The sequence below is a fragment of the Ranitomeya variabilis genome, chromosome 8, assembly GCF_051348905.1.
Source record: "Ranitomeya variabilis isolate aRanVar5 chromosome 8, aRanVar5.hap1, whole genome shotgun sequence".
NCBI lineage: Eukaryota > Metazoa > Chordata > Amphibia > Anura > Dendrobatidae > Ranitomeya > Ranitomeya variabilis.
In genome coordinates, this window is record NC_135239.1 from 104,660,661 (window position 1) to 104,688,489 (window position 27,829).

The 27,829-nt window shown below is 41.6% G+C and overlaps 1 protein-coding gene across 1 annotated transcript in view; it reads left to right on the forward strand.

The window, feature by feature from the left end:
* HMCN1 (hemicentin 1) overlaps positions 1-27,829 on the forward strand; it is a 768,245-nt gene that overhangs the window by 596,265 nt on the left and 144,151 nt on the right. Inside the window, exons 87-93 of the mRNA XM_077275842.1 lie at positions 4,930-5,199; positions 5,856-6,026; positions 7,240-7,410; positions 13,737-13,907; positions 14,535-14,705; positions 15,189-15,359; positions 20,360-20,530. Of these exons, the coding sequence (XP_077131957.1) occupies positions 4,930-5,199; positions 5,856-6,026; positions 7,240-7,410; positions 13,737-13,907; positions 14,535-14,705; positions 15,189-15,359; positions 20,360-20,530 (1,296 nt within the window). The remainder of the gene's footprint in view (positions 1-4,929; positions 5,200-5,855; positions 6,027-7,239; positions 7,411-13,736; positions 13,908-14,534; positions 14,706-15,188; positions 15,360-20,359; positions 20,531-27,829) is intronic.

Consider the following 27,829-nt stretch of genomic DNA (forward strand, 5'->3'; position numbering starts at 1 on the left):
CTGACTATCGGGATGTTTTTGAGGAGCCTAAGCTCAATTCGCTCCCTCCTCATAGGGATTGTGACTGTGCTATAGAATTAATTCCTGGCAGTAAGTTCCCTAAGGGTCGTTTATTTAATCTGTCAGTGCCAGAGCATACTGCTATGCGGAATTATATTAAGGAGTCCTTGGAAAAGGGACATATTCGTCCATCTTCGTCCCCTCTGGGAGCAGGTTTTTTTTTCGTGGCAAAAAAAGATGGTTCCCTGAGGCCTTGTATAGATTATCGCCTTCTGAATAAGATTACAGTCAAATATCAGTATCCATTGCCATTGTTGACTGATTTGTTTGCTCGCATTAAGGGGGCTAGGTGGTTCACTAAGATAGATCTTCGCGGTGCGTATAATCTTGTGCGGATAAAGCAGGGTGATGAGTGGAAAACCGCATTTAATACGCCTGAGGGCCATTTTGAGTATTTGGTAATGCCTTTTGGACTTTCTAATGCTCCTTCAGCCTTTCAGTCCTTTATGCACAATATTTTCCGTGAATATCTGGATAAGTTTATGATTGTGTATTTGGATGATATTTTGGTGTTTTCTGATGACTGGGAGTCTCATGTTCTACAGGTCAGGAAGGTGTTTCAAGTCCTGCGGGCCAATTCTCTGTTTGTGAAGGGCTCAAAATGTCTCTTCGGAGTCCAGAAGATTTCTTTTTTGGGGTACATTTTTTCTCCTTCTACTATTGAGATGGATCCCGTCAAGGTTCAGGCGATTTGTGACTGGACACAACCTACATCTGTTAAGAGTCTTCAGAAGTTCTTGGGTTTTGCTAATTTTTATCGTCGGTTCATTACTAATTTTTCCAGTGTTGTTAAACCTTTGACTGATTTGACTAAAAAGGGTGCTGATGTTGCTAATTGGTCTCCTACGGCTGTGGAGGCCTTTCAGGAACTTAAGCGCCGGTTTTCTTCTGCTCCTGTGTTATGTCAACCAGATGTTTCACTTCCTTTTCAGGTTGAGGTTGATGCTTCCGAGATTGGAGCGGGGGCGGTTTTGTCACAGAGAAGTTCCGATGGCTCGGTGATGAAGCCATGTGCGTTCTTTTCTAGAAAATTCTCGCCCGCCGAGCGCAATTATGATGTGGGTAATCGGGAGCTTTTGGCCATGAAGTGGGCATTTGAGGAGTGGCGTCATTGGCTTGAGGGTGCTAGACATCGTGTGGTGGTCTTGACTGATCACAAAAATCTGATTTACCTTGAGTCTGCCAGGCGTCTGAATCCTAGACAGGCTCGTTGGTCGTTGTTTTTTTTTCTCGTTTCAATTTTGTGGTTTCATACCTGCCAGGTTCAAAGAATGTGAAGGCAGATGCTCTTTCCAGGAGTTTTGTGCCTGACTCTCCTGGAGACTCTGGGCCTACTGGTATCCTTAGGGATGGGGTAATATTGTCCGCCGTCTCCCCAGACTTGCGACGTGCATTGCAGGAGTTTCAGGCGGATAAACCTGATCGTTGTCCACCAGAAAGACTGTTTGTTCCGGATGATTGGACCAGTAGAGTCATCTCTGAGGTCCATTCTTCTGTGTTGGCTGGTCATCCTGGAATATTTGGTACTAGAGACTTGGTGGCCAGGTCTTTTTGGTGGCCTTCCTTGTCAAGGGATGTGCGCACCTTTGTGCAGTCTTGTGAAGTGTGTGCTTGGGCTAAGCCTTGCTGTTCTCGGGCCAGTGGGTTGTTGTTATCCTTGCCTATCCCGAAGAGGCCTTGGACGCACATTTCCATGGATTTTATTTCAGATCTCCCTGTCTCACAGAAAATGTCCGTTATCTGGGTTGTGTGTGACCGCTTTTCTAAGATGGTTCATTTGGTACCCTTGCCTAAGTTGCCTTCCTCCTCTGAGTTGGTCCCTTTATTTTTTCAGAACGTGGTCCGTTTGCATGGGATTCCGGAGAATATCGTTTCTGACAGGGGATCCCAGTTTGTGTCTAGATTTTGGCGGACGTTTTGTGCTAAGATGGGCATTGATTTGTCTTTCTCGTCTGCATTCCATCCTCAGACGAATGGCCAGACGGAGCGAACTAATCAGACCTTGGAAACTTATTTAAGGTGTTTTGTTTCTGCTGATCAAGATGACTGGGTTGCCTTTTTGCCACTGGCCGAATTTGCCCTTAATAATCGGGCTAGTTCTGCTACTTTGGTTTCTCCTTTCTTTTGTAATTCGGGGTTTCATCCTCGTTTTTCCTCTGGTCAGGTGGAGCCTTCGGATTGTCCTGGAGTGGACGTGGTGGTGGACAGGCTACATCAGATTTGGAATCAGGTGGTGGACAATTTGAAGTTGTCTCAGGAGAAGACTCAGCAGTTTGCTAATCGCCGTCGCCGCGTGGGTCCCCGACTTCTTGTTGGGGACTTGGTGTGGTTGTCTTCTCGTTTTGTCCCTATGAAGGTCTCTTCTCCTAAGTTCAAGCCTCGGTTCATCGGTCCTTATAAGATCTTGGAGATTCTTAACCCTGTATCTTTTCGTTTGGATCTCCCAGCATCATTTGCTATTCATAATGTGTTCCATCGGTCGTTATTGCGGAGGTATGAGGTGCCCGTTGTTCCTTCGGTTGAGCCTCCTGCTCCGGTGCTGGTGGAGGGAGAATTGGAGTATGTTGTTGAGAAGATCTTGGATTCTCGTGTTTCCAGACGTAAACTCCAGTATTTGGTTAAGTGGAAGGGTTATGGTCAGGAGGATAATTCCTGGGTGGTCGCCTCTGATGTTCATGCGACTGATTTGGTCCGCGCCTTCCATAGAGCTCATCCTGATCACCCTGGGGGTTCTCATGAGGGTTCAGTGACCCCTCCTCAAGGGGGGGTACTGTTGTGGATTCTGTTTTTGGGCTCCCTCTGGTGGTTACAGCTGGTACTGGGTGACTTTGGTGGGTTGCGGTCTCTGGTTTCCACCTGTCCATCAGAGGCTGGGTGTTTCCTATTTAACCTGGCTTTCCTGTCATTCCCTTGCCGGCTATCAATGTATCTGTGTCTCTGTTACCTTTGCTACCTGCTCCTAGGCCTTCAAGACAAGCTAAGTCTGGATTTCCCTGTTTCATGTTTGCTTTCATGTTTTTAGTCCAGCTTGCAGATATGTAATTCTCTGCTGCTGGTTGCTCTAGTGGGCTGAAATTACCACTCATGTACCATGAGTTGGCACATGAGTTCAAGTAATTTCAGGATGGTATTTTGAAGGGTTTTAAGCTGACCGCGCAGTTCACCTTTTGTATCCTCTGCTATCTAGCTTAAGCGGGCCTCATTTTGCTGAATCTGTTTTCATAACTACGTTTGTGCCTTCCTCTCATTTCACCGTCATTATATGTGGGGGGCTGCTATTTCTGTGGGAATATTTCTCTGGAGGCAAGATAGGTCTGTGATTCTTCTGATAGGGGTAGCTAGATCTCCGGCTGGCGCGAGACGTCTAGAGTCCCCCCAGGAACGTTCCCCGGCTGCTGTTAGTTGAGTGTTGAGGTTCAGGATCGCGGTCAGCTCAGGTTCCATCACCCTAGAGCTCGTCCTGTTTTTGCCCGTGTTATGTATTTAATTCCCTGCCATTGGGAACATGACAGTGGGGCAAATGTCTGTATGGAGCATCTTATGGGGCCATGTGCAGCATTATATGGGGCAAATATCTGTATGGAGCATCTTATGGGGCCATGTGCAGCATTGTATGGGGCAAATATCTGTATGGGGCCATGTGCAGCATTATATGGGGCAAATATCTGTATGGAGCATTTTATGGGGCCATGTGCAGCATTATGTGGGGCAAATATCTCTATGGAGCATCTTATGGGGCCATGTGCAGCATTATATGGGGCAATTATCTCTATGGAGCATCTTATGGAGCCATAATCAGCATTTGTGGAGCATTATACGGGGCAAATGTGCCAATGGAGCATCTTATGGGGCCATAACATTTGTGCAGCATTATATGGGGCATATTTTAATATGGAGCATCTTATGGGACCCATCATGAACTGTATGGATCATTATATGGGGCTCCTGATTCAATATGGATATTCAAAAACACTTAAACTACTGATATCTCAATTAATTTTACTTTTATTGGTATCTATTTTTATTTTTGACATTTACCAGTAGCTGCTGCATTTTCCACCCTAGGCTTATGCTCAAGTCATTACGTTTTCCCAGTTTTTTGTGGCAAAATTAGGGGTCTCGGCTTATACTTGGGTCGGCTTACACTCGAGTATATACGGTACTTTATTATTTATAACAATGTTGTGACAGATCTTTGGTAAATTTGGATTTGTAAATTTCCTTCAAATTTGTACTATCTCGGTTACATCGGTAGGTAACATTATAGGTGTATAGTTTACCATGGCCACAAACTTTCCAATATTCTCAATCTAAAGTGAAAATGACATCTTTTAGGAATAGATATATCATTGATATGGTTTCATGAAAGGTCTATTAAGGATTTTGGATTGGTTGTTAAAAGCTTTATTATTCTCAGTCAGCGAAAAAAAATTATAATATTTAAAATCTGATACCCTTTAAAGAACTAATAAAAATATAAGAAATAATGTCAAGAAGCAAGCTTTAGAGACAACGTTGTGAAGGCATGCTAAGTTGTTTTGAAATCTTTCTTTTTGAACATAATGTATTTTATTTTTGTTAGTCATTAAAAGATCTGCAAAATTATTTTTTTGTTTCTCTTTCATGAAGCAACAAAACTTTTTTTTCAAGTGGCTAACGAGGTATGGAACCCTATTTTTATTTAGGTTAGGATGTTAAAGAATTTTGAATATTCATTGATGAAGGGCTGAAAAATTGTAGTTTTGAAATCAAAATATATCTAAACAGAATTGAAAGAAGAACATTTCAGCTAGTAATATTTAATTAAAAAGTAAAAATGTCGAGAACTGTATAATACTTAATGTTGTGTCCCTTTTTGTACATCTACAGAGCCTCCCGTTATAACAATTCCTCCTATAGATACTACTGTGCATGCAGGTTTGACAGTGCTTCTGAATTGTCAAGCAGAAGGTGAACCTAAACCTGACATTGTTTGGGCCCGTGTGACACATCCTATATCTGGTGACATTCGATTCACCATATTATCAAATGGTTCTCTACAAATTGTTGCAGCTCGCAAGGAGGATACCTCTATGTATGAATGCACAGCAACAAATGTCATGGGATCTGTAGTCGCCAAAGCTTCCTTTACTGTAGAAGGTAATATGAAACATTTTCTAACTTTTTGGGTAGCAATTTGAAATCAAATAACAGTTTTAAAAGGGGTTGTCCATTATATCAAACTTTGCCGATATATACAGTAAAGACACACCTTCTCGTTTAAAGATTTTTCTGTATTTTCATGACTATGAAAATTGTAAATTCACACTGAAGACATCAAAACTATGAATTAACACATGTGGAATTATATACTTAACAAAAAAGTGTGCAAAGGAGTCATCAAAGCAAAAGGTGGCTACTTTGAAGAACCTAGAATATAAGACATAATTTCAGTTGTTTCACACTTTTTTGTTAAGTATATAATTCCACATGTGCTAATTTATAGTTTTGATGCCTTCAATGTGAATGTACAAGCTTCATAGTCCTGAAAATACAGAAAAATCTTTAAATGAGAAGGTGTGTCCAAACTTTTGGTCTGTACTGTATGTCCTATTTTAACCAATGGACATCATTAATTGACATCTCCTGTTAAGCAAAGTGAACTGATATTCAAGACAATTTGCCAATAAATTCTGATTCATAATTTAAAAGCAGATAATATTTAAAAAATATTGATATTTTCAATCATTCTTGTGCTGAAAGAAATATAGCAGCATTTCTGCAAACATAACTTTACACAATTAACTGTTTTCCAGTGCATGGTGGGTTTTCAGATTGGCTGCCATGGCAATCATGCAGTGTAACCTGTGGCCAAGGAGTTCAAAAACGCATACGACTGTGTGACAACCCTGCCCCAGCAAATGGTGGCCTGTCCTGCCAAGGAGAAGAGTCAGAGACCAGAGTCTGTCAAAATAAACTTTGCCCAGGTATTTTTGATTACTCGGTTTCTGTACTTAATGTAAAATGATCAGACATGTACATAGTGAATCAAGAAAACATCAGCTCACCACTAAAGGCAAATGTGTATAAGTCATAGAGTCACAGGCAAAATATTAATCCTTAAAGAGGTTATTTGGAACATTTTTTGTTTATTGTTTTACTATGGGCCTAAAAACTAACAGGCACTTCTATTCCCGGCTCAGAGCACCCACTGACTTCTCCTGCCAGAAATTCTGCTCTCCACATCAGAGCAGCTCTTACACTGCTGGTCTGCTCTGTCAATGGGGCATGCTTGCCACCATCATGCTGATTGACAGCTGGCTACCTGCAGATAGGCAGTGGGGAGCCATACTGTTAAACAGCATGACATTGGTAGTCATGCCAAGTTTACAGAGCAGAGAGTCTGAAATGCTCTGTCAATGGAAGCTGCAGAATTGCCAGCAGGAGCGGTATGTGATCGCTGTGAGTCAGCAGAGATCGGAGCCGGGCGGAACAGGCAGGTACAGTAGGTAGTAACTTTTTCAAGACCTGTAACGTTTTCGTTTTTTGGAATATGGGGTTGAGTGAGTGTTTATTTTTTGCACTGCTGACATTTTTATCGATACTATTTGGGGTAGATACGATCTTTTGATCTCCTCTTATTGCATTTTATTGCAGTGTTGCAAAAGGAAAAAAAACACGTATTTCTGGCTTTTTGATTTTTTTTCTCATCACCCCCTTTACTGATTGGAATAATTTATATAATATTTTGATATATCAGACTTTTACTAACCCTGCAATAACAAATATGTGTGCTTTTTATTGCATTACTTTTAATTGCTTTTAATAGGGCAAAAAGGGAATGACTTTAACTTTTGTGTGTTTTTTTCATATTTTTTTAACTTTTTTTTCTCATTTTTACTTCATTTGTTAATCTTGTTAGGGGACTTCAAGCTGCAATCGTCTGATCACTTGTAATGCAATGCTTTAGTATAGCAGAAGTCACAATCCCCTATGCCTTTTGAATTCATATATCTGTCTTTATATAGTATACATATGTGTGTGTGCGTGTGTGTTTGTGCAAAATTATATAGTACCATGAAGTTGTACACATACTGCCACAACTTTAGAGAATATTAGTTATATTACAGTAAGACAAGTGAATGTTCAGTTTTGTCCTTTATCGAACCTTTGACATAATACATTTCTCCTGTTGTATAGTGGATGGAAGTTGGTCAGACTGGAGTCCGTGGGAAGAGTGTTCAAAAACATGTGGAAATGGCAAAAAAACAAGAACAAGGAGCTGCCATGTTCCTCCAGGCCAAGGAGGGGGAAAGTCATGTTTGGGGAAAGCTGTTGATACTATAGTATGTAACACTGAACCTTGTCCAGGTGTGTATTTTTGGAAACATATCTCATGAAGAAAAATCTTCTTAACCTTTCATTATTCTGAAACAGGGAAAGCTAAATGCGTATTTCTACAAAGATGCATATAGAGTAACTCAGTTTACATGCTAAGTAATGAAAGTTAGCAAAGTACTATGTATTCAAATTATGGATCATTTGGGAGATACTGTCCTACCACTTTACTATAACAGCCCCCTTTTTCATCATTTGGTTCCCTTGAACATGTCCACCTTTTGTTTCTGACCCTGATGTCTGAGCATGCTTTTATTCTGTCTTATTAGGGAAAATACATTACAAGTGTACCTCCCCGGCCTTCTCTATTACATTCACATGGGTAACACAGACTGTGTGTCAGGAAGGGCTGAGCATGTACACTGCTGCTAGGGGCTATGAGGTTACAGTCAATGATCGTCTGCTACCCATCTGGGTAAAATAACTAATACATATTTATGTTCCTGTCAACTCTTCACCGCGGCATAGATTGTCATTGGAGTCAAGTGCTGGTTTGTTCCCTTTTTTACAACAAAGTGTATACTTTGCTACATGTCTACAGACAAAGGATTCACATGGACCACTTTTGGGACTGCTGGGGAAAAAAGAAAAGCCTTCTGGAAAGCAGGGTGGAATGGAAATAACACAAATTCAACATTGTTAGGCTGCCGTCACACTAGCAGTACTTGGTCAGTATTTTACATCAGTATTTGTAAGTCAAAACCAGGAGTGGAACAATTAGAGGAAAAGTATAATAGAAACACATGCACCACTTCTGCATTTATCACCCACTCCTGGTTTTGGCTTACAAATACTGATGTAAAATACTGACCAAATACTGCTAGTGTGATGTCAGCCTTAGAGCAGTAGAGTTTGTACATTTTAAAAGGAAATTGTACCTTCAGCTAATTTGCATAAACCAGTAATACATGTGAATAGAAAAAGCTTTGTGATTAGTGTTGAGCATTCCGATGCTGCAAGTATCGGGTATCGGCCGATACTTGCTGTATCGGAATTCCGATACCGGGATTCCGATACTCTTGTGGTATCGGGTATCGGGTATCGGAACAACATTAATGTTAAAATGTGTAAAATAGAGAATTAAAATAAAAAATATCGCTATACTCACCTGTCCGACGCAGCCGGGACCTCAGCGCAGGAACCGGCAGCGTTGTTTGTTTAAAATTCCCGCTTTTACATGGTTACGCGAAGTCCCGGCTTGTGATTGGTCAGGGCGGCCATGTTGCCGGGCCGCGGACCAATCACAGCAAGCCGTGACGAAAATACGTCACGGCTTGCTGTGATTGGTCCGCGTCCCGGCAACATGGCCGCCATTAACCAATCACAAGCCGTGACGTCACGGGAGGCTGGAAACGCGCTCATTTTAAAAAGGGCGCGTGTCCAGCCTCCCGTGACGTCACGGCTTGTGATTGGTTGCGTCGCGGTCAACCAATCACAAGCCGGGAGGCTGGACACGCGCCCATTTCAAAATGAGCGCGTCCAGCCTCCCGGCTTGTGATTGGTTGATCGCGGCGCAACCAATCACAAGCCGTGACGTCACGGGAGGCTGGACACGCGCCCATTTCAAAATGAGCGCGTCCAGCCTCCCGGCTTGTGATTGGTTGATCGCGGCGCAACCAATCACAAGCCGTGACGTCACGGGAGGCTGGACACGCGCCCATTTTAAAATGAGCGCGTGTCCAGCCTCCCGTGACGTCCCGGCTTGTGATTGGTCAGGGCGGCCATATTGCCGGGACGCGGACCAATCACAGCAAGCCGTGACGTAATTTCGTCACGGCTTGCTGTGATTGGTCCGCGTCCCGGCAACATGGCCGACCTGACCAATCACAAGCCGGGAATTCACGTAACCAAGTAATAGCGCGATTTTTAAACAAACAACGCTGCCGGTTCCCTTGCTGAAGTCCCGGCTGCGTCGGACAGGTGAGTATAGCAATATTTTTTATTTTAATTCTTTCTTTTACACATTTATATGGTTCCCAGGGCCTGAAGGAGAGTTTCCTCTCCTTCAGACCCTGGGAACCATCAGGGATACCGTCCGATACTTGAGTCCCATTGACTTGTATTGGTATCGGGTATCGGTATCGGATTGGATCCGATATTTTGCCGGTATCGGCCGATACTTTCCGATACCGATACTTTCAAGTATCGGACGGTATCGCTCAACACTATTTGTGATAGAATTCTCTGATAAAATGTTTCTTCATCTATTAGCCACTTGTTCTTCTCAAACCTTCCTCCTAAAATCTTAATCTACTATGAAAAATAACAACTTCCTTTTCCTCCAGTGTTTGACTTACTCCAGTCCAACACATGTCAGGACTAGAGATGGGTAAACCTGAACAGTAAAGTTCGGGGGTCATACTGAACACCTACTGTTTGGGCATCAGTTAGTCTGTGTTACAGTTTGGGTTCGGCTGCCCGAACACCAGGTGTTTGTCACTCTGTCATCTGCAAAGCAAAATTGGGAGCCACAGGGCAACACAGATCCATATTCTAAGTGGTGGGGAGTTTGCACAACACTTACTCCAGGGGAGAATGATCTCTATTCCCTTTTCCTCATCCAGGTGAACCTCTCCTCTGTAGACAGTTGAGGTGAATCAACAGGATTAACAGTGTTGAGTTAAAATGGTTGTCTGGTCTAAAAGTACAAGCCTGTGAATGCAGGCTTGTGAGTCCTCACATTGCGCGCACAACACACTGTGAGGATTTTCTGCCACCGTCAATAATTGTCATGTGACTCCAAGTATGCGATATGCAAAGTCCAATTAGTTGGGTGCAGTCTCTCTCAACGCAAGTGTAGTCTAGCCCTGTGGAATGTAGTGGTCGCACTGGAATCCCACACCTGTGACCCGCAATAGAGCGATTGCACATCACTTTTCCCCCTTTTATTGTCATTGGCTTCCTCTGTGCAGGCACCGGCGAGTCACTAAGTGGGAAGTGGTAAAAGCACCTTATCACCATGCATGCTAGCGGTCACTGGAGCAGAAGTAGCAGTGACTCGCCAGCACCTGCACAAAAGAGCAAAGACTTTAGAAGGCCGGAAAAGTGATGTGTAATTGCGGGATTCCAGGGCCACCACTACATATCACAGGGGGCTGGTACAATAATGAAGACCGCACAGCACAGCAAACCCCAGAGCCTGGAAGAAATCATTACTATATCAGAATAAAAGAGGATTTCTCCACAGGAATACTGCTGATATTAGTCATACAAGTGTAAGGGGGATGACCGCACTGCGGGTACCTGCGTATCGGGGCCGGAACTAATGAGGCTGCATCCTCTGCTGTCAGGGGGAAAGTTTAGGGAATCAGTACTATCTTTGTACGGGCTGACTGGGGGCGTGGTTAAGCGTTACCAGGGTAAGCGCAGCGTGTGAGAACAGACAGAGTGGGCGGGAAGGTGCAGCGAGCGGCTGAGGAGAGTGAGAGCTCCTTCTTCAGGGCGGTTAGCAGTGGAGGCGCGCTCGGCTGTGAGGGAAAAGGACTGCAGAGACTCTGATGAGCAGCCCGGTCGTGTGCAGGTCGGCACCCTGGCATCGAGGTGCCAATCGCTCTGCAACAGTCAGTGCTGCGCGTGGGCCACCTGACAGAGACTGTGACCGGATACTGCTGTTTCCTGAATCCCGGAGCATATTCATTGAGCCTCGCCTAATTCTGACAGTACTTTGGCATATACGTTGCCGGCCACCGGAGTCTCTTTACTGCGGACTCCATGGGACATTTCTTAAAGTTGCCAGCTGGGAACGGATCATCGCTTTCTTCAGGACCACACCAGATCCACGTTGCGTCATCGGCTGTTGGCGCCATTATCTTCTCCAGAACCATTCCTGTCAGGAAGACGCCTGATACATATGTGACTTTATTGAGAACGACTTTCTTTGTTTTACCTGCGTTGATTTTTTTCCCAACCAAACCCCTGAATTCCATATTCTGCCTACATTTTACCTCAAGTTTTCCCTCTTCTGCCTACATTTTACCTCACGTTTTCCCTATTCTGCCTACATTTTACCTCACGTTTTCTCTATCTCCCTGCGAGGAGTAAGACCTTGTTTATTAAAACCTGTTAACCCTTGATCTGCCTCCTGTCCATCACTGCATCCCACAACCTGCTTACACAGGTATGACTGTTTTCACCATTGTATAAGGCTACGTTCACATTTGCGTTGTGCGCCGCTGCGTCGGCGCCGCAACGCACAACGCAAACAAAAACGCAGCAAAACGCATGCACAACGCTGCATTTTGCGCTGCATGCGTCCTTTTTTTCATTGATTTTTGACGCAGCAAAAATGCAACTTGCTGCGTCCTCTGCGCCCAGACGCGGGCGCCGCAGGGACGCATGCGGCGCAAAACGCAAGTGCGACGCATGTCCATGCGCCCCCATGTTAAATATAGGGGCACATGACGCATGCGGCGACGCTGCGGCGCCCGACGCTGCGGCGCACACCGCAAATGTGAACGTAGCCTTACCTGTATGCCCATGTCAATAGGTTAAAAACGCCCCAGGGGGTGACAGATTCCCTTTAATATCATTGCTAAATTTCTTTTTCTTAAGGTTTGGTAGGAGGGGGCTAGGATTTCTTTAATCATTTTAACTCTTCTGTAATCTATGCTTGGAGTATTATTTAGAACCCTCATGAAATATCAATCTTTGTACAGGATCCCCCAGTGCTTCTCAAAAAAATTATGTATGTTTCATGTATTGGGCAGCACGGGGGCTCAGTGGATAGCACTGCAGCCTTGCAGCGCTGGAGTCCTGGGTTCTAATCCCACCTTGGACAACATCTGAAAGGAGTTTGTATGTTCTCCCCTTTTTTGAGTGGGTTTCCTCAGGGTTCTCCGGTTTCCTCCCACATTCCAAAGACATACTGATAGGGAATTTAGATTGTGAGCCCCATTGGGGACAGTGATGATAATGTGTACAAAACTGTAAAGCAATGCAGAATATGTTAGCGCTATATAAAAATAAAGATTATTATTATTATGTATTTGCTTGGCATTATTACTTACCATACATAGTAACAAAAGCCAAGTTATATTGTCTTTCCAAGACTGCTAGTGTTAGGGGTCAAGTTCCCGCCTCTGCACAGGGGGAATCTCAGGCCATCTCCGCTGCAGTCTCCCATTCTTCTCCTGCCGCAGTGGAGCCTGCTCAACAGAGACATCAGTCCCAGCGTCTCGCTCAGTCTGACTCTGTACAAAGAGTTACTGCTGCTTTTCCTGCTTCTGCCATGGAAGTCAGTGCTGGGCAGCGGCGAGCAGACGCTTCTGGGACTAAGTCCTGCTTTTCTCGTTCTGAGCATGCCCAAAGTAAGATCTCTCAGTGGAGATCGAGGGTCACATGATTAGATACTGCAGCTAAGTCCATTGGTCCTTCAGGAAGGTCCTGTAGGTGCTCACGCTCTGTGGCAGCCTCTCATTGGTCCTTCTAGGAAGGTCCTGTACGTGCTGCAACTATTTAAGGCTCGCATGGCCGCACGGCGCTAGTATTGTTCTGTGTTATGTGCTTTGCGCCAGTGTGGTCATGTGAGTTTGTGTTCAGAGACCCGGCTGAAATAAGCCCCTAGAATGCTGGCACCTCCGGCGAGGAGATTTTGTGTGAATATATTCAGGGACCCGGATGAAATAAGCCCCTAGAATGCTGGCACCTCCAGCGAGGAGTTTGTGTGCATGCATGACCACTGACTTCTCTCAGTTGAGTAGTTAGCCTGTGCCACTGTTAAGTCAAACAAGGCGCAGTGCTTTGAGTTTCGGCTACTCTGTGAAGTAACAGGGTTAGCTCATACCGCCATATAGTTCCGCCGTTTGCTAACAGCAGGTTCTCCTACACGGTGGACCCCGGGCTGTGAACGCATCAATTATAATAAAACCTCTATATTTTCTCGGTGCGTTCCGCTAGCCCTAACAGCTAGTCTTTCTTTATTCATTCTACTAGTTTTTTATTCTCACGTTTACTATTGATTTATGGAATTAAAAATTTAAATGGTGGTTACACTTTAAAAGTTACTTGAAAATTATAGTTATTCTTTAAGTATTTTTTACGAAACCCCTTTATATATAATACCTCTTTGTATCATATCAATATTTCTAGTTTAATATAAAAAGATTCTTAGAGAATCAATTGGTTGTTACAATATAAAAATTCAACTTAATTTAAGGTCACCAAATCCAGATCAGTTATTCAACTAAGTAACATATTTACACATGTCTTGAGTCCAGTTTTTTTAATTGTTACTATGACTCTTATAACTAGCTAATGCGGCATATGAAGATCACATGTCACTTACTTTGCCTTTATTTTAGTTAACGGTATATGGAGTTCGTGGCAAGCCTGGGGAGCGTGCAGCAAAACATGTGGGAAAGGAACTCACAGACGTGTAAGAGTGTGTAATAATCCGCCTCCATCATTTGATGGATCATCTTGTGAAGGTCAAGATGTGCAGACTCAGATATGCTCTGACAGACATTGTCCAGGTACAGTCACTAATGTATTATCCTTTCCCTTAACCAACTGCTAAAAGACAGATGGTGGTGCAGGTCCTAAATCTGCAGCATTGTCTTTTGACATCACTGCGTTAATTTCAGTATAGCGTCATCAGGTCACGTCTATGACTGTTAGAAACTGTCGGTTCTGTGGAAATAGTGTCTAGAAGCACTGGCAATGCCAAACTTTCTCTCTCTCCTGGTGATCACATGAGTGTTGGCCATTTATTTCAGCTGAGGTCATTTGTTTAATTTTGTTGCATAATTGCAGTACATTTCTTCTCATCAGACTCTGAACACAGTAGGTGGAAATCCTGAAAAAGGATCACAAAAATGGAGCATTATAGCAAATATGTAAGAACAGTATCTACATACAGGAGCATTTTTCCAACTTGATTTTTTTGCCTAAACATACTGAAAACAATATGTAATATTTAATTGTGGCATAATCATTTTATTCTAACAAGAATACAGTTGACAAGTTTAGAATATGCAGACGTTAAGTAGGAAATTGACAACAGAGATTGACAATAAACCGTTCACATTCTGAGTTGTGAATGAGAACTTATTCACATAGCAATGATGCTTATAATGACTGTATGATACTGTTTTGTTTAGTGGATGGAAAGTGGTCAGCCTGGGGAAGCTGGACGTCCTGCAGTTTATCATGTGGTGGGGGACTTCGACAAAGGTTTAGAGAATGTTCCAATCCAGCCCCGCAATATGGTGGTCACAAATGTGAAGGGATGGAGTATGAAAATGAACTTTGCAACAGTGATTTATGTCCAGGTAAGCTTCTATTTTCAGTTTTCTCACTTTCATTTAAGCTAATTGATTCTACAAACATTGCGAACACTATGACTACAAAGCTCATCCAGTGACTACCTAAAGTATTATCTTTGTATGAGAAAAAATGTATTTTACCCACACAAAAAATGCTATTTCCACTAGCTTTGTGAACCCTAGAAAAAATGTTATTATGAGAGAGAAGGTACTGTATATTTACATAATAACTGATTATTGGTACTAAAATTGTTTTTTTTTTTTAACTTTACAATATATTTTAAATAAATTGTCATTTTGCAGTTTTCATACTGTGCAGTGAACCTTAGACTGACGATGATTTGTGGAGGTCATGTTTCATCAGTTTTTAACATATCATCAGACGAGATTACAATGGAAGCTAACACTGGGTTAACCATTGACAATAAGCAATACAGCAATAATTATTTCTGTTTTATACATATGCTAAGCTTTAGCTTTTCATTGTAGTTCATGGAAACTGGGGCTCATGGAGCTCTTGGGGAGCATGTACTCGTACCTGCAATGGTGGACAGATGAGGAGATATCGAGCTTGTGATGACCCAGCTCCCTCAAACAGTGGAAGAGGCTGCACTGGTGCTGACACAGAGATACACAAATGTAACACAGTCAAGTGTCCCAGTGAGTATTGTGCTCCTCAGTTTTCGTAAAGTGAAGGTATGTTATCGTATGTGCTAAGTTATGGTAAATTAGAAAACATACTTGAAGGACAATGAACCCCTTAATGCTCCATGATGGATACATATTGCTATGGAGTGAGTCAGGTAGTGTGTGTCAAGGTTGCACCGATCAAGGTGTTTTGTCTCTTCCATAAACACCAGTGATATTGGTTCCTCTGGGTGTGTGTGATGTTATTTCCTTCAGATGTTTCCCACTAAGGTTGCTTTGACACAAGAACCCTAGATTTAATGCATTAGGAAGGAAGGATTCAGTCCAATATATAAAAAAATGGCAAATCCCATATCTTATACAGTATTGTGTGCACTGGGGGAATTCATAAGTCTGCAATCACTCGGTGTGACTGCAGACTTATCATTTTAAACCGGACAACACATTTAATTGAGTAACAATGCAAAACTGACAAACAATTTAAAATATACAGTTGTGCTCAAAAATTTACATACCCCAGCTGAATTTTTGCCTTCTTGGCCTATTTTCAGAGAATATAAATGAAAACACCAAAACTTTTTCACCACTCATGGCTAGTGGTTGGGTGAAGCCATTTATTGTCAAACTACTGTGTTTTCTCTTTTTGCATCATAATGACAACCCAAAACTTCCAAATGACCCTGATCTAAAGTTCACATACCCCATTTCTTAATACCGTGTATTGCCCCCTCTAACATCAATGACAGCTTGAAGTCTTTTGTGGTAGTTGTGGATGAGGTTCTTTATTTTCTCAGATGGCAAAGCTGCTCACTCGTCTTGGCAAATAGCCTCCAGTTCCTGTAAATTCCTGGGCTGTCTAGCATGAACTGCACACTTGAGATCTCCCCAGAGTGGCTCAATGATATCGAGGTCAGGAGACTAAGATGGCCACTCCAGAAACTTCACTTTGTTCTGCTGTAGACAATGACAGGTGGAATTGGCCTTGTGTTTTGGGTCATTGTCATGTTGGAACGCTCAAGTATGTCCCATGCACAGCTTCCAGGCTGATGAGTGCAAATTTGCCTCCAGTATTTGCTGACAGCATGCTGCATTCATCTTTCCTTCAACTTTGACCAAGTTTCCTGTGCCTTTATAGCTCACACATCCCCAAAACATCAGCGATTCACCTCCTTGCTTTATGGTAGGAATGGTGTTCCTTTCATCATATGCCTTGTTGACCGCTCTCCAAATGTAACATTTATGGTTGTGGCCAAAAATTTCAATGTTGGTCTCATCACTCCAAATTACCTTGTTCCAGAAGTTTTGAGGCTTGTCTGTGTGCTGCTTTGCGCATTATAGGCAAGATACTTTGTGGCATTTGCGCAGTAATGGCTTTCTTCTGGAGACTTGACCCTGAGCCCATTTTTCTTCATGTGCCCCCTTATTGTGGATCTTGAAACAGCCACAATGCTAGTTTTCAGAGAGTCCAGTATTTCAACTGCTGTTATTTGTGGCTTTTTCTTTGCATCCCAAACAATTTTCCTGGCAGTTGTGGACAAAATTTTTGTTGGTCTACCTGACCGTAGTTTTGTTTTTACAGAGCCTCTGATTTTACGTTTGTTAATCACAGTTTGAACGCTGCTGACTGGCATGATCAATTCCTTGAATATCTTTTTGTATCCCTTTCCTGTTTTATACAGTTCAACTACCTTTTTCCATAAATCCGTTGACAGTTCTTTTGCTTTCCCCATGACTCACCATCCAGAAATATCAGTGGCTGGATGAAAGATGCAAGAGTCTGTCTGTATCCCAGAAACTCACTCAGCTTTTATGCACACACACTGATTACAAGCAAACAGGTCACATGTGAGGATGTTACTTTTAGTAGCCATTCAAACCCATTTGTGTCAACATCTGTGCATGTTTTCAGGCCAAAATCACCAGGGTATGTGAACTTTTGATCAGGGTCATTTGGATGTTTTGGGTTGTCATTATGATTTAAACAGAGAATACACAGTAGTTTAACAATAAATGGCTTCACCCAACCACTAACCATGAATGGAGAAAAAGTTTTGGTGTTATCATTCATATTCTATGAAAAAAGGCCAAGAAAGCAAAAATTCTGGCATGTAAACCTTTGAGCACAACTGTATAAGTAACAGACGTGGGGCGTATATAATGATCCAGAAACAAAAGAACACCGGGCAAAAATGAACGAGATATTTATGTCCCATTGGCTGGATAATATCTAAATAAAATGCAGACTGAATGAGTAAATAATAAATGCAAATACGAGAAAATCAAATACAATAATACATAAGAAAAATAGAATAAATGTAGATGAGAAATAACTACTAAAAAAATAATAGATCCAAACAATTACTTATAGCAAGGAGATGCAAGGTATAATCTACAAGTAAGACAGCAGTGCAGCCAAATAGAAACAGGGAAGCATAAAAAAAGAAAGCTTCCTGATGGGAGTGGTCCCCACGTGTATCACAATAGCATACTAGCTGCGTCAAAAGAGATGACAATCATTAAAGAGGACCTGTCACTAGTGATGAGCGAGTGTACTCCTTGCTCAGGATTTCCCGAGCACGCTCGGGTGACCTCCGAGTATTTATGACTGCCCGGAGATTTAGTTTTCATCGCGGCAGCTGAATGATTTACAGCTACGAGCCTGCTTGATTACATGTGGCATTCCCTTGCAACCAGGCAACCCCATGTACTCAGCCTGGCTAGTAGCTGTAAATCATTCAGCTGCCGCGATGAAAACTAAATCTCCGAGCAGTCATAAATACTCGGAGGTCACCCGAGCGTGCTTGGGAAAGCCTGAGCAACGAGTACACTCGCTCATCACTACCTGTCACCAAATTGTTCACATTAAACTGGACACATAATGTAATAGTGGCTGCAGAGCATAATGAAACGGATTGTAGAGATATTAGCAATCAAAATATTTGGCACCTAGTGAGTAACTTTTAAGCAGAAAAGGGTTTTATCAGATAGCAAATAATACAGGAAGAAGTACAGGTCCCCATTGACAGATACCTGATAACAGCCACTTGGACGAAATAAGTAACTCATTAGGAGCCAAATACTTTGTTTGCTAATATCTCCACCAGAGAGTCGAAATTAACCAAAAAATTTTTTACTCTGCTCTGCAGTCACTATTACATCGGTGTCTACCTGAGCATGAAACATTTGGTGAAAGGTCCTCTTTAGGCTGCAAAAAGACAAAAATAACCTTTACATTTGGTATTGCTGTGATCACAACTACCTGAAAAATCACCTTGCATGTCATTGTTACTGCACAATTATCGCTGTAAAAATTAAATCAAAAAGACAATAGTAGAATTACATTTTTTTTCATTATTTTAATGTCCTTGGATTTTTTTTTTCATATTTTCTAATGCACTAAATGGTAAAATGAATGATGTCACAACTACTACTCATCCCACAAAAAACTAGCCCTCATACATTTTTATCAATGGAAATAGTGAAAAAAAAAATGATGGCTCTTCACAAAAGTGTAAAAACAAATGCAAAAGTTTAATAAGCTAAGGGGTTGTTCCCAATATCTCCATAATGCAGCACAACATATAACAGGCTCTGATACACTGCAGCCTTCATTATTTAATAAGAGCGAAAGTCCTTTAAGAAATCTCACAGATATAAATGTATGTACCATATTGTGCTTGATATTCAGATATCTTACTATAATCCATGATTTTCCATATTGCTTTATCTATGGAAATGTTCAAAGCTTTGACCTTCCTCAATTGATTGTAAATTTTTTATTATTTACAATATTAGTAAGAAATACAGCTCTGGCAAAAATTAAGAGACCACTGCAAAATGTTCAGTTTGTCTGATTTTTCTCTTTATAGGTATATTTTTGAGTAAAATCTAAATTGTTCATTTATTCTATAAACTTCTGACAACATGTCTCCGAAATTCCAAGCAATAAATTTTGTATTTTTTTTCTGAAAAGGAGAAATGGTCAAAATAAAAAAAAAAAAACAGTGCTTCCAGACCTCAAATAATGCAAAAAAACAAGTTTATGATCATTTAGAAACAACAATACTAATGTTTTAACTCAGGAAGAGTTCAGAAATCAATATTTTGTGGAATAACCATTTTTAATCACAGCTTTCATGCGTCTTGGCATGCTTTCCACCAGTCTTTCACACTGTTTCTGGCGCAAAAATGTAAGCAGTTCTTCTTTGTTTGATGGCTTGTGACTATCCATCATCCTCTTGATTACATTGCAGAGGTTTTCAGTGGGGTTCAGGTCTGGAGATTGGGCTGCCCATGACAGGGTTTTGATGTGGTGGTCTCTTAATTTTTGACAGAGCTGTATGTAAATTTGGAAATGGGCTTAGCCTTAGACATTAGCACGAGGATTACTGTGATTACACTAGAATAAAAGCTTTAATCCAAGTGGCACGATGCGTTAACTGCACAAATAAAGCGATATCTCCACCCGTGAGTAGCTCTTTAATTACTTGGATGTTCACCAGTTTTTCCATTTTTGTGGCTACTTGAAAATATAAGAGACTTTAATAAACACATTTATGCAGCACATTGGTACAATCTGTACAGATGCCTTGGCAAGTACAGAATGGAACATAATGTATCGAGGCCATAGTAATATAATGGCTGCATATTCGTTGTATGGAATGCAAGTGGAAGGACTTGGGTATAATAGTTCGTAATAAATGTCAAGGAGGAGCTGCAAAAGCTAACTGAGTATATAAATAGAGGTAAATCCCTTAGCTTACACTTACATCTGCCACTACTGTAGCTGATAACACCTGGTTGGCGGGGGTCTATCCTGTGGGGGAACTGATATTGATGACCTATTCTAAGGATAGGTCATCAACATTAAAGTATTTGATAACCCCTTTAAATGCCTAAAACACAGCTTCCTGAAATGCTGTCTTACTCTAATGAAATTCATTATTCTGCATTTATATTAGCCCAATTTTGTAGAGAACTCTGAATGCTGTACATTCTAATTTCCCTTATAGTTGATGGTAATTGGAGTCCATGGGAAGCCTGGAGTAAATGCTCTTCTACATGTGGTGGTGGCCAACAGATTCGGACTCGCTTGTGTAAGCATCCCATGGAATCTAACAGTGTTCGCACATGCCCTGGGGACTCCACCCAGCTTCTGAAATGTAATGTTCAAGCTTGCCAAGGTATGACCATTAACTTACCAGTACATGCGTATGATGCATTTTAAAATTCTTCTATTTGTGTCCACAAAGATCAGACATTTATACTCTACACGTTTTAATTGCATGTAAAAAACTGACCTAAAAATGATATTTATTAGATATGCATTAAAAGGATGGATCACATCCAATGACAGATGTACATACAAAAAAATAATAAATATAATATTGGGGTATACAAGTGAATATAGGGAATTGCTACCCACACCCTATCCTAATACCTATTCTGTTGCCTGCCTGCCAGCGGAGTTTGGCACCCAAGGGGGGTTCGATAGTGGCACCCCCACTCCTCGGCGGCTGTCGCGGTTGAACCTAGATAACCCTGGAAATCAAAAGGGACATGTGAGTATACACAGAGCTAGGTAAAGAGTAAACAAATAGAATTAGTTTTCTGGACAGCGAATCTAATAGTGATATACTGCTAATGCTTCCAAGAAAATATAGTAAATAGCCAGAACCATTATCTAAGTGGGACCATAAACAGAAATGTGGGGAGCAGCTGGTAGTGATAAGCAGCTAGTCAATAATGCTAGTTGGCTACAGTATACTAACAGCTGACATTGCCCTGCGTAAAACCCTCCACTGTTGCCTGCCTATAAGCAGAGGTTGGTACCCTAGGGAGACCGATGTTGGCACTCCCGCTCCTCGACAGCTGCCCCTATTGTCCCTGAAAAGCCATAACTTAGACCCTAGGGTAAAATAACCAAGAAACTTTATGATGCATAGCCATATACATGTAATAAGACAATTGCCCACAGTGACAAGCTGGTATATCTAATGTCAAAAAGTGGAAAATCATACGACAATGATAGTAGGGTTGTTGGGTGATAATATTTTTCAGAGTGAGATGTGTAGGAGGGTAGCAAATGAATAAAATCGATAGAGTTAGTAAGAACCAGAATCACCTTCAAAAATATCTGTAGGACAATATGTTGTCTTGTGGCAAAAAGTGTTATCCTAGATGCATAATTTTGTATCCCTGCTCAAAAATGGGCTGTGACTATGGTACTAGGTACTGACCATGCAGGGTGACAAATCTTTTGCATCGGCCCATTTTACTTTTTGTAATTTTTAAAATGCAAAACACGACTATATATTTTTTTGCCTAAAATACAAAAGAAATGTGTCATCTTTAACTTTAGGCCTTTTAGAGATTATTTCATCTTCTACTTGCTTAACTGCTCATAATAACAGTCACTTTAACCAGGAGTGCCCAAACTTTTACATGCCACTGTATGTGGCTACATTAATTTTAAAAAGCTTTTAAATATGACATTTTTATGGTAATATTCATGGCATGTCAGACATTACAGCTGTATTGTGTAATAAATGCATAGTTAGAAATTCTGTACTAGCAATAGTGAATTTCAAAGTACAAAGTGCTTCAGGATTGAAGCTTCTTTGTGTGGAAGCTTGCATATGTCCAGACGTGATGGACAATATGCATCACAAAGTTTGCTTCAAATCAACTGCAAAATCAGCATGTAAAGGTTGATGTCCTAGCGAAAAATCTATTTTCACACTTTGTCAATAAGGTAGATACATAAACTCCAAAATAACAGTCAAAGATCACTACCGAAGATGCTAAATCTCAGGGCAAGAAGGCACATACAGGTGCATCTCACAAAATTAGAATATCACCAAAAAGTTAATTTATTTTAGTTCTTCAATACAAAAAGTGAAACTCATACATTAGATAGTCATTACAAACAGAGTGATCTATTTCAAGTGTTTATTTCTGTTAATGCTGATGATTATGGCTTACAGCCAATGAAAACCCAAAAGTCATTATCTCAGTAAATTAGAATACGTTTTAACACCAGCTTGAAAAAATGATTTTAAAATCCGAAATGTTGGCCTACGGAAATGTATGTTCAGTAAATGCACTCAATACTTGGTTGGAGCTCCTTTGGCATCAATTACTGCATCAATGCATGGAGGCAATCAGCCTGTGGCACTGCTGAGGTGATATGGAAGCCCAGGTTGCTTAGACAGCAGCATTCAGCTCATCTGTATTGTTGGATCTGGTGTCTATCATCTTCCTCTTGACAACACCCCACATATTCTCTATGGGGTTAAGGTCAGGTGAGTCTGCTGGCCAATGAAGCACAGTAATACTGTTGTTTTTAAACCAGGTATTGGTACTTTTGGCAGTGTGGACAGGTGCCAGTGCCAGTGTGACAGGTGCAATATGCGGGCAGAGCCTAAATCATAATGGCTCATGCGCACTTATGTTTTTGGCTCTGTCCATAATAGGGTTGAGCATAGTCACATGCGCAAGATTTTGCCAGGCTATGTGGATGATTTAGAAGGCATCATCCACATCAATTACAGCAGGAGCACAGCTATCAGCAGCTGAGAGGAGGGATAGAGAAGCTGGGAGGTGGGATGGAGACTGCAGAAACGTGGACCACTAGGATTAACATATAGCGAGTAAGAACTTCAAAAGGTTTTGGGGGGTATACAGGGGAAGTCAGGGGGTTATATAACCATTGATGGACTGCAGCACAGCCACTGATTAAGATTATAGTGTTAGTTGACACAGGACAAGGTATAATTGTGACTAGAGATGAAAATCAATTGCTCACTTCAGAGCTATGTAAAAATGTACAGTACGTAAAGTGCAAGTGCCTCTATATTCAAAGAAGCTTCCGCTATCTATGGTCGATTTTCATCAATAGATCACATTAAGATAAAAAACAAGATCTAATAAAGGTGCATAGTCTCTATAAAGTATCATGTGTCTGTACTTACAGCTATAAGGTGAGACCCCCGCATATATCAGGGCAATCACCAAAAATCAGTTTCAAGGTAGAAATATTTTTACCATTTTTGGATAAGAGTTGTCACTACAGTATGTCACTAACTTTGCTTCTAATGTTACACGCTGTAGATTTTGCATATGGAAAGCAAAATAGCAAATGTGAACATACTCTTAGAATTACCTTTTAAAGAAAATGTGAAACTAGAAAATGATGCTTTGTTTAAACAAAGGTTCTATGTTTATTTAAACTTATGATGATAATACAGAATTTTCTTTGACATTTTGCAATTTTCATATGGAGCTCCAAAACCGGTTGACACTTCTGTTTTCCATTATCATCACAGGCAGGGTTACAGTGCCTTGAAAAAGTATTCATACCCCATGAACTTCTCCAATTGTTTTCATGTTACTGTCACGATTCCTCCTCTCAGTGAGTGATTACTATTCTGATCTATGGAAACTGTCTTGCTGAGTTGTTTGTGTCTTGATTGTCAGCTTGGCTGTCCAGTCCTGTGATGGAATTGCTGAACTGTCGGTGCCTTGATTGACAGCTAGCTCTGCTGTTCAATCTGTGACTGGGAGGTGCCATACTTTCTCCAGGTGTTCAGTGTTCTGGTGATTGCCCAGCTACTTAACTAATCTGTCTGCCCTTGATCCCTGCCAGACCTACAGTAGTTTGTGCTCCTTGGTGAGTGTTAGCCTGATTCTTTTGCTCTGAGTTCTGATTTTCTGCTGCCTGACCCTTTGTACCATGTTGTGACTATCCCTTTGTCCTTTGGCTTTTGAGCCGCTATCTTTTGTTTTTGACCCTGGACTATGACTTGACTTACATCTTTGTCTTTTCCCTTGGCTATCTTCGTACTCTTTTGGTATTGACCCTGTGACGTCTGACTCTTCTGCCACACGGTCTGTCCATGATTAGTGACTAGAGTCATAGTTGCACCCACAATCTTAAATGTATTTTATTGGGATTTTATGTGATATACAACACAAAATAGCAAGTATGTGTGAAGTGTAGAGGAAATGATACATGGTTTCCTAATTATTTAAAAAATATAAATCTGAAATTTGTGATGTGCATTTGTATTCAGCCCCCCTGTAGTCTGACACTCCTAACTAAATTGTAGTTTGACCAATTGCCTACAGAAGTCACATAATTAGTATCTTGAGTTCACTTGTGTGTAATTTATTGTCAGTATAATTACAGCTGCTCTACGAAAGACTCAGAGGTTTGTTTTAGAACATTAGGGATCAAACAGCATTATGAAAACCAAGGAAAACAACAGACCGGTAAGTGATAAACTTGTGGAGAAGAATAAGGGTACCGTTACACTAAAAGACTTACCAACGATCACGACCAGCGATACGACCTGGCCGTGATCGTTGGTAAGTCGTTGTGTGGTCGCTGGGGAGCTGTCACACAGACAGCTCTCTCCAGCGACCAACGATCAGGGGAACGACTTCAGCATCGTATATTTACCCTGGTTACAAGTGAACACATCGCTGGATCGGCGTCACACACGATGATCCACGATGACAGCGGGTGATCTGACGACGAAAGAAAGTCTCAAACGATCTGCTACGACATACAATTCTCAGCGGGGTCCCTGATCGCAGTAGCGTGTCAGACACAGCGAGATCGTAAGTATATCGCTGGAACATCACGGATCGTGCCGTCGTAGCGACCAAAGTGCCACTGTGAGACGGTACCCTAAAGCAGAGTTCGGTTATAAAAATACCCCAAGATCTGAACATCTCATGAAGCACTGTTAAAGCCATCATCCAAAAACGGAAGGAGTATGGCACAACTGAAATCCTACCAAGACATGGCCTTCTACCTAAACTGACATCTCAAGCAAGGAGAGCACTAATTAGAGAAACAGTCAAGAGGCCCGTGGATATCCACAGCTCAGGTGGTAGAATCTGTCCACCTGAGAACTGAGTCAATTATTCCACAAATCTGGCCTTTATACAAGAGTGACAAGAAAACAGACATCTTTGAAAGCAAGCCATAATAAGTCCTGTTTGCAGTTTGCCAAAAACCACGTGAAGGACATAACTAGCATATGGAAGAAAGTGTCCGATCAGGGGAGACCAAAATAGAACTTTTAGGGCTAAATGTAAAATGCTACGTGTGGTGGAAAACTAACTGCACCTCACCCTGGAAACACCATCCCCACTCTCAAACATGTTGTTTGCAGCATCCTGCTGTGGGGATGCTTTTCAGCAAGGACAGGGAAGCTAGTTAGAAATGAGAAGAAGATGGATGGAGCTAAATACAGAGCAATCATGGAGGAAAACCTGTTAGAGGCTGCAAAAGACTTGAGACCGGGGCATAGATCCATCTTCCAGCAGGATATCGACCCTAAACGTACCAGAGCCAGAGCTACAATAGTGTTTAGATCAAAGCATATTGATGTGTGTGAACGCATAGTCCAAATCTAAATTCCATTGAGAATCTTTGGAAATACTTGAAAATTGCTGGTCACAGGTACCTCCATCCAATCTCACTGAGCAAGAGCTAGTTTGTAAAGAAGAATGGGCAAAAGTTTCAGCCTCTCGCTGTGCAAAGCTGGTAGAGACCCCCAAAGACTTGCAGCAGTAATTGTAGCAAAGGTGGTCCTACAAAGTATTGACTCAGGTGGACAAAATACAAATGCACGTCACAATTGTCAGATTTATATTTCTAAAATAACTAGAAAGCCATGTATAAATTCCTTTACATTTTACAGATACTTGTTACTTTGTGTTGGTATATCACATACAATCCCAATAAAATATATTTAGGTTTGTGGGTGTAACATGAAAAAAAATTAAAAATTTCATACGGTATGAATAATTTTTCAAGGCACTACAGAATGAACAGTTATATAGGGGTAACACAGGATAGCTCCATTCACAATAGGTGATGGAAACAGCTCTTACCGCCTACACACACACACAATGATCTTCGCAGAAATCACAGAGCATGCCTACAAAATAGTTGAAACAGTCCATATACAGTGCCTACAAGTAGTATTCAACCCCCTGCAGATTTAGCAGGTTTAATAAGATGCAAATAAGTTAGAGCCTTCAAACTTCAAACAAGAGCAGGATTTATTAACAGATGCATAAATCTTACAAACCAAAAAGTTTTGTTGCTCAGTTAAATTTTTATAAATTTTAAACATAAAAGTGTGGGTCAATTATTATTCAACCCCTAGGTTTAATATTTTGTGGAATAACCTTTGTTTGCAATTACAGCTAATAATCGTCTTTTATAAGACCTGATCAGGCCGGCACAGGTCTCTGGAGTTATCTTGGCCCACTCCTCCATGCAGATCTTCTCCAAGTTATCTAGGTTCTTTGGGTGTCTCATGTGGACTTTAATCTTGAGCTCCTTCCACAAGTTTTCAATTGGGTTAAGGTCAGGAGACTGACTAGGCCACTGCAACACCTTGATTTTTTGCCTCTTGAACCAGGCCTTGGTTTTCTTGGCTGTGTGCTTTGGGTCGTTGTCTTGTTGGAAGATGAAATGACGACCCATCTTAAGATCCTTGATGGAGGAGCGGAGGTTCTTGGCCAAAATCTCCAGGTAGGCCATGCTATCCATCTTCCCATGGATGCGGACCAGATGGCCAGGCCCCTTGGCTGAGAAACAGCCCCACAGAATGATGCTGCCACCACCATGCTTGACTGTAGGGATGGTATTCTTGGGGTCGTATGCAGTGCCATCCAGTCTCCAAACGTCACGTGTGTGGTTGGCACCAAAGATCTCGATCTTGGTCTCATCAGACCAGAGAACCTTGAACCAGTCAGTCTCAGAGTCCTCCAAGTGATCATGAGCAAACTGTAGACGAGCATTGACATGACGCTTTGAAAGTAAAGGTACCTTATGGGCTCGTCTGGAACGGAGACCATTGCGGTGGAGTACGTTACTTATGGTATTGACTGAAACCAATGTCCCCACTGCCATGAGATCTTCCCGGAGCTCCTTCCTTGTTGTCCTTGGGTTAGCCTTGACTCTTCGGACAAGCATGGCCTCGGCACGGGAGGAAACTTTCAAAGGCTGTCCAGGCCGTGGAAGGCTAACATTAGTTCCATAAGCCTTCCACTTCCGGATGATGCTCCCAACAGTGGAGACAGGTAGGCCCAACTCCTTGGAAAGGGTTTTGTACCCCTTGTCAGCCTTGTGACCCTCCACGATCTTGTCTCTGATGGCCTTGGAATGCTCCTTTGTCTTTCCCATGTTGACCATGTATGAGTGCTGTTCACAAGTTTGGGAAGGGTCTTAAATAGTCAGAAAAGGCTGGAAAAAGATAATTAATCCAAACATGTGAAGCTCATTGTTATTTGTGCCTGAACTACTTCTTAATACTTTAGGGGAACCAAACAGAATTCTGGTGGGTTGAGGGGTTGAATAATAAATGACCCTCTGAAAAAACTTTTCCCAATTTAAAAAAAAAATAAACAAAGAAATAACATTCTTTTTTGCTGCAATGCATTTCACACTTCCAGGC